The 12,878-nt window shown below is 41.6% G+C and overlaps 1 protein-coding gene across 1 annotated transcript in view; it reads right to left on the reverse strand.

Annotated features, from left to right (window-relative positions):
• Positions 1 to 12,878, reverse strand: part of CDYL2 (chromodomain Y like 2) — a 61,230-nt gene that overhangs the window by 25,089 nt on the left and 23,263 nt on the right. The window contains exon 2 of the mRNA XM_057401154.1: positions 547 to 1,135. Within this exon, the coding sequence (XP_057257137.1) occupies positions 547 to 1,135 (589 nt within the window). The remainder of the gene's footprint in view (positions 1 to 546; positions 1,136 to 12,878) is intronic.

The raw sequence follows: 12,878 nt of genomic DNA on the forward strand, positions 1-12,878 counted from the left end.
GATATATCTAGTCACTGTCAGAGACAAGAATCTGGCAGTTCTGAGTACTCTTGAATATGAGGAGCACTAATACTGAAGAACTTGAATGTTACTCATCCACACTTACCAGAGGATACTTTAGGAAGAGTGATATTAATTCTGTTTCTAAAATAATCCTGATCTTTGGAGACCAATGTGTCTGAGCACACATAACTGAGAAGTAATTTGTTACCTGGTGATAGAGAAACCCAGCTGCAGTATTATACATACCTCAGTCATCATTCCTACTCAGTGCCTTGTCATCATTTCCCCAAAAGGACTTTCTACTTCAAAAGCACATAATGAAGCCCAATCTGTTTCGTGTCACTCCATGGGAAACGGAAGGAGAGAAGGAAACTGATAAAAAATGGTGTAATACATAGGGAAAGAGTGTGACACTTGCTTATATGCTTCTCACCATACCACTTGCGTAGCATGACAAGATTTTTCCACAAGTGGGATCTCTATTTGCAGTTGCTGCAATTAACACCCCCCACCCCTAAGACTGTAGTTGTTTAAATCACATACCAATTCCATTCACAACAGGTGAATCGTTACTAACTTCCAACACGCTGGCCAAGTTTTGTTCTCCTTCATGTTCATTTAAATCTGCGTTTTGCTGTTGTGAGCCATTCCCAAAATGTCTAGAATCCTTTTCATGACTACCATCTCCATTCTGCAGACCACTATGTGGCTTTTTCAGTGGCATAATCTGTAAACCGCTGGGAGTAGTTCGGTAAGTCACAGTTTTAGCAGCCCTATCATTAGCAGATGGTGGCTTTGCTGTGTATCCCCTTTTCTGTTTTTGAAGAGATGGGTTAATTCTCTTCCTTTTGTGTGTTGACCCTTTAGACTTCCCAGTTTCAGGTGGTCTATGTGATACTTTCTCAAGAGATGACCCTCGGCTTTCCCGTAAAAACTTAGGAGCCTGTTTCCCATGTCTTGATCGCTTTTCTCTAGAAACATGTAGTCCATTGAACTCATCAATAAATTCCTCACAATGTAGTAGATGATGTTCAGGTTCCCAGGTGTCTTCATTGCTTCCGTAGCCTTTCCACCTGATGAGATACTCCCATTTGCCCTTCTTGTTCTTCCTTTTGTCTACAATCCTCTCTACCTAAAAGAAAAATACAAAAGGATGTTATTAGAAATAAAAATAGTCTGGACACATAAATGGTGCTCTTCTGCAGCTGACTGCTGATGAGAACTCTCTTGGTGTGTAAACTGCTTAACACAACGTTTAGGAATCTGCGTTGCATGTTTATGTTCAACAGAAACTCCCAACAACAGACCTCGCAATACAAGAGAGGAATGCAGTAGCCGCAGTGGTATTTTGACAGCGAAGCCATATCCCCTTCTGAAAGCATTAAGGAGAGACATAAAGCACCTGATCAAACCTAATCTGGGAGCCTGCAATAGCCACAATGTGAAGAGAGACAGAAGATCATTTATGAAAGCATGATTTCTTTGTAAATCTGGTTGTAAAATGAGACTATTAAGCTACCTCTTATTTGGAAGAGCTAAAGCAAGCATCTTTTGCTATATTGCGAGTTACCGATAACTCTCCTGAATCCATACATGCATTATGTCCTTATAAACATCTCTGTACTAATTTTTTATGAGTGCAATATTTGAGTAAATCAACAGAATTTCTGAGTGCACCAATTTAAAAGAAAAAAAAAAGGCAAATAAAAGGCATAAAGGCAGGATTCTTTATAGAAGTAATCAATTTCAAGAACCTATGCTAGAGAAATATCAATTTAAGGAACATTTCTGCGACAAAAGGATAAGGGGCTATATTGGCACTGCAAGCTGAATGTGAATTAACAATATCATCCTACTGTGGAAAACGCCCTGTACAACTGAAGAAATGTTTGTGCCATCTCTGCACTGGCAAAATCTCAACTACAGGGAGACTGCATATGAAAACCCAAGCACACTCAGTGGACAGCAAGTCATGGGTTTAAGTGGCATCAACTGAAACTTAGATCAAGACATTAGGAAAAATATTTTAATGGCACTAAGAATAAGCATGAGAACAGGTAACATGGGGAAGATATACAGGGGTTTTAGAACAAACAGTTTTTGTTAGACAAACATCTGTCACGAAGAGTCACTGCTGGAAAAACAGGTTATGATGAGCAATGACCTTTGATGTCTCTCCTAAGTTTAACTTTCAAATTCTGTATTTTTTTAAGATGCGGCTTATAAGGGATAAAGATGCCACTAATAATGAAAAAAATCATTATCATTAACCAAAAGCACTATTGTTAATTTAGAAAAATAAGTAAGTGGATAGTAAATGTAATAGCTTTCACTACTCTTCAAAGAAAAATCACCTCATGGGAAGAACAACAGTGGAATGTGTTCAGAGAATTTAACCTTGAGGAAGGGCAATCATGGTAGTGTAAGTAATTGCTCTTTTCAGGTCCCCTGTTAGAGCAAACCAATGGATTAATTCTGTCTGTTCACTGGCTGGAGCTATACATTCATAGACATCTTGGTGGGTTCCCCAAAGGAGGCTAAATGTAATTAGCAACTAAACGTTACACTTCTATCTAAATTCATTTACATGGGAACTGTGCTAAGATATCTGTGTCTGAGTCATAGTGGACAGCTTCCTTTTTACTCTGAATTTAGCACAGTCCCCTTCAGAATTGCTCAGTGTGGCAAAGCAATTCACTGAAGTTCAGTCCAGGCAAGCTTGAGATCATTTGTCTGAAAAGAGGGAAAAGTCCTCACCAAAAAAACAACTGTCATTTTTTTTGTCCTCATTTGGGACGTGTGGCTTTCAACTATCAACTAACAGACTTAGTATGAGCTTGCTGACTTTACAGGGAGCAACTGTCCAAACGATCCCTGGTTTTGAAATACTTCTCATCCTCCTACAGGGGACTAACTATAAAGACTGTACATTGAACTGCGGAACTCTGTAGTGGCCTGTGGGTTGTCTGTGGAATTGTTATTTTAATTACTCCAGCTCACTATACCAAGGAGCAAAACACATAAATGTATGTTCTGGGGAAAACATTAAATTGCTGCTAAGCTCAGTAGACCACAGCTGTCATTACTACAGAGAATGAGGGTTAGTGCTATTCTTTCTATACTAGCTGAACAATACATGCATTCCCCTTCTCTTTTAAATCAGAAGTTTGGAGATGGAAAATCATCTCTGCATTGGGTTGGTGCTACCTCAGAGTAACTTGTCTTTCTCTTGAGGGATTACAACAGTTGCATTCCCCCACTTGCTCACTGAAGGAAGAGCCTCAGAAAGGACAAATACCTTGACATTCCAGAATCACACACAAAAACCATCTCTTCAGCATCACTTTTTTTTTTTTCACTCATGCAAGCATCTTTAACTATACTGATTTCTTATTTTCATATTATCGCTCTACTACAAGGAGGAAAAGCGAAGGCAAGAGGTTCTATGGAGAGCAATTTTTTAATATGGAAAACACTCAAGTATTTTGGTGCTGAGGCATTATGCATTTCAATTAAGAGAAAAAAAAGGAGAAAACATGAGTGGTCTTTGTTCCTGGGAAACAAAATACTGGCAATGGACACTGTGATTAATCAGTTCAACACATCATAAAGGGAGAATAAAAGTATTTATGAAGTTGTGTAAAATTTAATAAATGGTTTCAGAAATGCATTTGGAAAGCAAATATATTTGGGAAAGACTAAGCATTTTATTACAGCATTTCCAGAACAAAACTATCAATGTTTCACTTCAAATTTAACTAACAAAACTAAAATAAAGAGGGACTAAATAAACAAAACAAAATGTTTTATTTCTGGTCAACCCTCTTTTCAGTTTATTGTTCTGCTCAGCAGAAAACGAAAAAGAAATGTGGGTTGATCCAAAACTGGTTATTTTCCTTGAGTTTTTTTGTTCCATCATACCCACTGGCTTGACTAATGATGCAAAAAGAAGCTGAGTAGGTATTTGCCTCATCCTCATTACCGCCTCGTTGTTCATTACTGAATGCATTTGAGGGTAGCATCAAAGATTCTTGACCTCTCAACATGGTCCCTTTTCTTTCTTGAGGGTTTAAGTTCTTCACTGATATTTATCCCCTTCAAAGTGCCACTGTGCTCCTTCACTGCATGCAGTGAAATGCTTCAGTGTTGGCATAAATATCAGGGTTCTATCCACACCTGATATTGTCTGTCCCATTTTCCTTCTACTCACAGTCCACGTTAATAATAAACATCATTAATTTGCTTTTCTAATGATGTGCATTTAACAAGTAGTATACATAAAGTAATAATCCTTCTGCATTTACTTAAGGTTACACAAATTCATGAGTTTTCCTAATGAGAAAAATCCTATGACAGCTACTGATTAACAGAAAATACTTTATTCCCTCCCTAGAATAAGGAATAGACGGTTCTGAGAACATGCAGAAAACACCTATGGTTTCAGTGTCTGACTTTCCATTTCCCCCCTCAGTTCTGCCTTTAATGAGAACTGAATAACATCTTCCCAAAAGGGACCTTGGTAGTTGCAGTTTGCCAAATCCTTGAATTCACTGTATTTGGTTTGGAAAACTAAGTAGCTGCATTTAATAAAAGTGAAATTACTGCAAACAAAATTTGCAGGGGGATCACTGTTAAAAAAGTGCTAGGATTGACAGATACCATTACTTGCCTGGATTCTCTCTCTCTCCCTGCCCCTCCTGGTTAATTCTGGATGAGTTAAGGTGCTGATAAGTTACCATATAAATATGTTTAAAGAGAACAAATAGAACAAGACCATGGCATCTGTGCAAATGCATTTGGAACACATTTTTCATCTTCCAACTAGCTTTAAACCTAGCTTTATACACAGCTGCACGAACTGGGGTGAAAATTGTAATACAAGTCTTTTTTTTTAAAAAAGGTATTAAAACTTAATGTGAAACAAATCTCCTAATAACTTAAGTATAAATATGCACTCATCCAAAACTTAGTCTTGTGCTTTTATATGCAGAGTACAACACACACACATCTTCCTTCACAGGAATATTCACAATATTCAGGGTCAAAATCACTAATTTACCACCACAGTGTTATTGTCCATTTCTAAGGAAAGAAACCTGGGCTAAGTTAAAAAAGGGTAAGTCCTATTCAATTATTTCTCAGATATAACTGCAAAGTCAAAGCAGAGTATACTTATTTCACCGACCACAGCTCTAAAGAGCATAAATAAAAATCCTTATGCTCAGAAAATACCTTCGAGGAGATAGTGAACTTCCAGAAAGGTTTGGAAGACTGTGTATCTACTTAATGACTTCCATAGTAAGTACATGTCATCTCTTCTTGCCATGTGCATCTATGTAAACAATTTAAACTGTAACCTGTGATGCTCGGATGGTGTCTCTTAGTGCACTGTACAGAGCAGCAGACCAACTTCATGACATAGACTAGAAAAACTGCTTTTCATTACTATAAATTACAGGACTTGTACTGTTTTATGTGTTTTTTTCATTGATGGTCTTTGTCTCATGTTGTGCCTCAGGGTGCTGGAAGGGTATCTGAAGAGAGTGCCAAGGCAAAAAAGGCAGCAAGATTTCCTGAGATAAGGCCATATGATTCAACATTTGTCTTTAAAAAAATTCATTAGTGCCCTAACTTCTTCCTTTTTGTTACCTTCACTGGAAGAAATAATGTACTTCACTAGTTGTAAATCCGTTGCTTGCTTGCATTTGTAACTTATTTGTGTTTCTCTCATATTTGTATTTCGTTTCTCAAAATCTGGTAAAGGAAGCATTTCTTCCACATGTACAAAAAATATGGCACCGTATTTTCTGAAGCAGTCAGCATTCACTTTAAAACAATAACAGTGGAATGGATGCTCTCTTCAGACTCTTGACCCACAGTTTAAAACCAGAGTAGATCTAATCAATGTACTAGTGTTGAAACGCCCCCCAGCAGTAAATTTGTGGAGTTACCTGGTAGGTCAAAATGAAAGCAAAGTGGTAGCTAGTCAGAAAAATGAAAGGGAAGACACTCCTCATTTAAATAATTTGCAAGCAAGCCATCAAATACTATCTTAGCAGGAAGTTCAGTGAACACACTTAATGTCAAGAAGACACTGCTTTCTATTCAGTTCCTCTTTTCCCTTTTTAAGCGTATGGATTTTTTGATTTTTGACAATCTTCTCAGAATCAGACAGGGTGTTAAACAGGAACATCCTGAGAGCTCTGCGTTTCTACTGGAAAAAGTCCACCAGCCTCATATTATCATGGCTGCAAACCACTGTGTTAGGCATACGTGTCCTCCAACATACACATATGAAGACTTGGGACATAACAAACAAATGCTGTGAAAACTCCTGCTGCTCCTTGGATGTAAGCCTGCATCTTTGATCCTCCTCTCCTGACAGACAGCAGCGCTGCAGAGGCTTTATGCTATGTGATTCAATCGTCCAGGCTTATACAGAAAACCAGAAGTGCACTGCAAGTTAGTTCTGTTTTACACTACTGATGCAGCGATTAGAAATTACTGCTACCGGAAGTGGTGTTTTTACATTCCTAAGACTATTCTGGACCCATTTCACCTGTTTAAATACGCTCTGTTTCTTACCTTCCCTGGCATCCAGGTAATTTTGAAGAACCTGAAAGCTAAGCCACACTGCATCCTTATGCAAGCAACACTATTTCCTCTTTATGTAAGGGGTATTCTGGCAGAAGCTTGCCTTATTATGAATTTAGATCAAATGAAGCTGCAGATCAGATGCAGCTTGCAGAAAAACAGCCAACCACAGACCCCATGGACACTCCCATCTCTAGTGACCTTACGCCCTTTTTATTGGAAGTCCCACCTTTCTCTGAAACTCTGTCTCACTGAAACACAAATTCTGCTGTGGTCTCTCAGTTGTTCTTTTCTGCCTCTTTTGCAAACTGCCCTGATGACACATCTCCAGCTCCACACAAGGGCTGTGGTTCCTCCCTTGATGCCATCTGTCCCTCTTGCTTACTTTACTAACAGAACCCATTTTTGTGCCCTTGTCTCCTCTTATTTCGTTTATAGCAGCTTTCTCCTGGTTAGAACTTCCAGTGCTCACATCCCCTGGTCTGTTAAAGCCATTTCCTTCTCCCACTGTAAACTTAAGGATGTAATGTAAATCACTTTATTTTATTAGGCTATTTCAGTGGATGTGTGTAAACAATACCTGTGGTGGAAGTGCCACAATCATTGTGTTGTTTTGAGCGAACAGGAATAACAACATACACAAGAAGCTTGCACTGGAAGATGGGCCTTTTTGTATAGTGTCCCTTGAGAAAGGACTGGAAAATTGACAGATGACAAAGGGATCACGAAGGGACTTCTTGGCCAACATGTGTAGTCTCTGTCATTGTAGGCAATTACATCCTACAAACCCTTTCATATTGGGTATGTTTGTGATACAGAACATATTTCTGCCTGGGCTTATTGTTGACAGATTGCACAGCAAATAGCTGTTCAGTCTTGAATGTAATCATTTTGTAAAAAATATCTTAGGTTTTCATGTGGAAAGCAAGACAGTTTTCAAAGGTTCAATAAAAGTGCACTACAAAAACAAAGATATTATTTAGCAGTACGTTAATGTAAGCTTGACAATGTTCTTTATATGGAGGAAGAGCAGGAATTTTGCCTTTGCAGTCCAACAAGTGAGCACCTGTTTCATCTCTCCCCTTCCCTGCTCCTGGAGGGATGGGGAGGAGAATCGAAAGAATGCAACTCCCACGGGCTGAGACAAGAACAGTCCAGCAACCAATGTACAACACAAATCAACACCTTTACCACCAACGACAACAATAAGAGAAAATAACGAGGGAAGAGAATACGATACCACCTACCGAAAAATGAGTCCAACCCAGAAGACCCCGTGTCCTTCCAGGTAACTCCCAGTTACCCCCCCGGGGCATGACGTGCTGTGGTATGGAATACCTCTTTGGCTAGCTTGGGTCAGGTGTCCTGTCTACCCCTCCTCCCTGGCAGAGCATGAGCCTCACAAAGTCCTTGGTCAGGGTAAATATTACTTAGCAACAACTGAAAACATCGGTATTATCAGCACTGACTGAAAGTCAAAAGCCAGTGCTGCACCAGCTACCAAGGAGAAAAACTGACTGCTACTGCTAAACCCAGGACACCTGTTTTGCAGAAGAACAAAGTAAAAAAATAAATGCTGCTCTTACTCTCAGAAGAGATTTTAACACATGGTTAATGTATGCTGCCAACCTAAGAGCACTGAGACATGGACGAAATTTGCTTTAAGCAGAACTGTTTTTGTACAGTGTCTTTCTGTGATAAGCACGGATGAGTAAAAGACGAATGAGAAATCTAAATTCAAGAAGACAAAATATTTTGCTAAGCTCTACAAAGAGCTGGCTGTTTTGGACACATGTATGGCTCGCAGCTTTCTAACACTGTTCACTGCTTCCTCAAATGTTTCTCTGAGGAATTCAACAGGATTCTCCAGTTTTATACCATCTGAGGGTATGTGTATGGGAAATATGTGTGTTTATGAGAAGAGTTCAGCACATCCTAGCAAAGACCTGATGCTGCCTATGCTTCCTTTACAGTACTACAAGTCAGTAGAGTTATTCCCAGTTTACTCTAGATGCCTGTAAAATCCAAGTAGGAATCACAAGGATTTAAACCAGAGGTTGTTTACTTTTATTTTAAAAGCAGTTTATAGGACCAGGGGCAGGACTTGAAGAGACTTCTAAGCAAACCAGTGTTTATGTGAACATATCACAGTTCCTTCAGTAAAACTGCCTGGAATTCGTTAAAAATACTTATGTTTCCAAAACAAATGTAGAAAAGTGTAAGCAGTAGTTAAAAAACAAAAAGACGATTACCACTGAAGTTAATTTCACCAACATTAAAGCAAGTCCAGAAATGCAGGAAGCAATTACTAATTTACATAAAAGCTGCACCTGAAATCATTACAAAAATATTAATGCTGTTTTATTTATGTTCATTCGCAGTTTGTTCTCCTTTACCTTGCTCAGATCTAGCAGTTCAGTGTTCTGTCAAACAGTTCACACAGTCTTTTTCTCCACAATATGGGCTTCATTCAGATTCAACTCAAGTCCAGGACTTCAACACTTATATCGATCCCAAAGCTTATCCAGAAGTGAAGATTCCACATTAAGAAAACACAAAGTTTCAGCTATAATACATTAGTATAAATAAATATTTGAACTACTCTGCTGTACTACAGCTCAGTGACTCACTGCTTTACAAGTGCTACTGGTATGACTGTCATAAAATAAACCACATGTTCTTGTGTGATAGGTAGGAAAATATCTCCTTAGCTCTTTTACAGCAAAGTGGTAAACTTGCGCACAAAGAAGTGAAAGCCTAGGTTTTGGGGAGCTGTTTGTCATACTGTGGTTTCCACAAGTGCTGAGGATTTAGGATTTCAATAGGAGCATGAGCTTCAGCCAGTCAGAGGTTTTACCAATGCAGTGTGACAACTGACGAGGACAGCATGCTAGCTTTGCAAAGCCAGAGTGAAGATAAGGGACACTGGGAGGGTACATCATATTGAGGGCGCTACAGGGTGATACTGGTCAGTCAAAGTGGACATTGTACAACACACTCTCCTTGCCAAAGTTGTTGAAGTGAATTTTACACTGATCTTTGAAAGAGGACAATGTAATGCAGATACTGGCAAGGAACATGCCCCATACTGAAATGATAGCTTGGTAACAATTAAGGCTCTGTGTTGGAAAACAGGAAAAATGGACAATTAGAGCATGTATTGGGTAGTTACTCCAAGATACAGGATGGGGGATAACAATTTTTGGGTACGGTGTATACAGTATCTCCCATGACAGTATGTGTTTCCCAGCTGCTGTACACTGGGAGAAACAAGTGAAGTGACCAATATGTATCAGAGTAGCAAGTAAAAAAAATTCCCAGCTTGCAGGACATAAGTTCCTTTACTGAATGTGAAGGAGGATGGTCATCACTCCTCGTCACTGAGAAGAAAATGAGGAGCTATGTCTATGTTGTACTAATGGCTTGACAGGGATAAGGGTATGTCAGAAGGATCAATCATATATATCCCTTTTATGTTCTCTATCCAAGCTAGAACAGGAGGCAACTGGTTTGGAGCATCCGTATAGCAAAGACAGTAAAAGTCAAATTTGTGAATACTACCATGCAGGGATAGGTTTTAGAAGGAAAGGGCTAAAAATAGATAATTCTGTACAATATAGAAGGTTGAGGGGCAATCCTTTGCGTGAAAAGCTGAAGTAGCAGTTTGTAAAGTAGTGGGATAACAAGAGAGGTCATGAAACACAAAGGTTTTGTTCAGAATTCAGTAGGATTCTTCATTTTCTTAGTTACACAAATGGAGTTAATGTGATAGCAGCATATAGGAAGGAGCCAAAAGGAAAGGGAGAACAGAAAAAAGGAATAAAGAAACATGCTTTAGGCAACTTTAATGGCATGACGAGAGCACAGACTTTTACAAGGAAGTATCCAGGACACCAGTGCAACATCACAGAAAAACTGCACATAACATTTCAAAAATTATCTGTGAAGGAGTAATTGTCAAAAAGGAATAATAATACACCATTATCCCTCAGAAACAGCATTCAGATGAGCAAAGTCAGCAAGCCAAGTTCTGGCCTCAATTATTTACTGCTTTTCACTGCAGATTTAATTTCTGTTCAAGATGTGAATTCTGTCCAGTGTAAAACCAACTGGTTTTACTACTGGTGCCTAGAAGGAACAGGCTATCTTATAGGGATGTCCTGGGTTCAGCAGTAGCAGTCATGTTTCTCCTTCTTGGTAGCTGGTGCAGTGCAGTGTTTTGACTTTTGGCCTGGGAACAGAGCTGATAGCGATGTTTTGGTTTGGCCAAGGACTTTGTGAGCCTCATGCTCTGCCAGGGAGGAGGGGAGGCCAGGGGGAAGCAGAGACAGGACACCTGACCCAAACTGACCAAAGAGGTATTCCATACCACAGCACGTCACACCCAGGATGTAACTGGGAGTTAGCCGGAAGGGCTGAGAGACTGCAGGGTTGGAGGAGGTATCGGTCAGAGCTTGGTCGGGCTGGGGGGGGGCGAGTTATCGGTCGGCTGGTGGTGAGATGATGTATTCTCTTCCCTTGTTATTTCCTTTATCATCATTATCATTGGTGGTAGCAGTAGTGATTTGTGTTATACCTTAGTTACTAAACTGTTCTTATCTCAACCCGTGGGAGTTGCATTCTTTTCGATTCTCCTCTCCGTCCCTCTGAGAGCAGGGGGAGGGCAAGAAAAGGGGGGGAAGTGAGCGAACGAATTACCTGACTGGGTTTAAACCACGACAGTTCTTTTTGGCGCCCAACGTGGGGCACGAAGGGTTGAGATAATGACAGATCTGACTGGATTAATAGTCACTCGTCACAATGCTGATTGATTGGCTCTCAGAGTTGTTCTTGTTGATCTCACAGCTTCAGACCGTTGTAACTTACGTAGAGCCGGTATTTGCTGTGATAGTGTTTATCAAGTGTGGGGCCTGGGCTAAGGTTCTTGTCTCACTGTGCTTTATGGCAATGGCTTGTAACACGGGTGGGCTCCAGCAGCAGGGCGGGACGGACGTGGCCGTGGACTTGTACCTGGCCGTCCGGCTGCTCTTCACCGGCCTGGCCCTCACCCTACTCTCCATCTTCGTGAGGCTGCGGGGAGCCGAGGGGGAGCGGCCCCGGGAGCCGGCGGCAGCCGAACTGGCCCGAGAGAGCGGCCCCGGGGACCAAGCGGCAGCGGGAGCGGGGCCGGAGGCCGCGAGGGGACGGCTGCCGGTGGAGGAGGTCGGGGAGGTCGAGGAGCAGAAGGAAGCGGCTGCCGAGCAGCGGGAGAAGGCGGTGGAGGAGCCGAGCCCCGCGGAAGAGCCGAGCCCCGCGGAGGAGCCCAGCCCCGCGACGGCCGAGAGCATTCCCCGGAAGCCGCCCGCCGAGCCCCAGGAGGATGCAGGAGACCACGCAGCATTTCCCAGCAAGGCAGAGGAGGAAGAGCTGGACTCAGGAAAAGAGAAGCCGGTGGTGGGAGAGCCGGCAAGCACAGCAGCTACACCAGCCCCAGTGACAAGCACAGCAGCATCGTTTGAGAGTTCTGAAGGCTCTGAATGGCCTTTGGGTATCCTTGGGACCTGCCTGCTGATTGTGATGGGGATCAGCATGTTGGCACACACACAGGCTGTGTTCTACCCACAACCATTTTGTCTGATCTCAAAAGTTAAGCAGAGTCAGGTTTGGGTCTTGTCTGGGGTTAGACGACGATATGGGGGGACCAAGAGATTTTCCCCAAAGCTGGACAGTCATGAGTGGCAGGGTATGTGGGACAGTATGGGCAAGTATCTAGTCCACTGGGCCCCTCCAGTGCTTTGGAAGCGTCGGAGATGGAAGGCAGCTGTATGGAGTCCCCAGCAACAAGCTGCAGAAACTGCTGAAGGGGACAGTGAATTATTTTAAGCCTGGTGGGCCCATGGCACTTCAGGCCATCAGAGCAGAGATGCAACATAGAGATGGACTCATGATCGAGGGGTGGACTTAGCAATGGACACTATTGCCCAGATTATTCACAAGTGTGAACACTGCACACAGTCTCTCCTGCTCTGAAAGACTGTTACAAGAGATGGAGCCTGGCATCATGGACCAGATGGACGCAGCAGCTTTATAGGGACTGGTCCATGCACTAAGATAAGAGTGATGGTATATTGAAAATGTGGGATCTGAGCATGACGTGAATGGTATGGAATAGGGGGTGGATAATGTCCTGGGTTCAGCAGTAGCAGTCATGTTTCTCCTTCTTGGTAGCTGGTGCAGTGCAGTGTTTTGACTTTCGGCCTGGGAACAGAGCTGATAGCGATGTTTTGGTTTGGCCAAGGACT

Source organism: Pezoporus wallicus, unplaced genomic scaffold, assembly GCF_028554395.1.
Source record: "Pezoporus wallicus isolate ANWC-B61680 ecotype Strahan unplaced genomic scaffold, APGP_CSIRO_Pwel_v1 contig_420, whole genome shotgun sequence".
Classification (NCBI taxonomy): Eukaryota; Metazoa; Chordata; class Aves; order Psittaciformes; family Psittacidae; genus Pezoporus; species Pezoporus wallicus.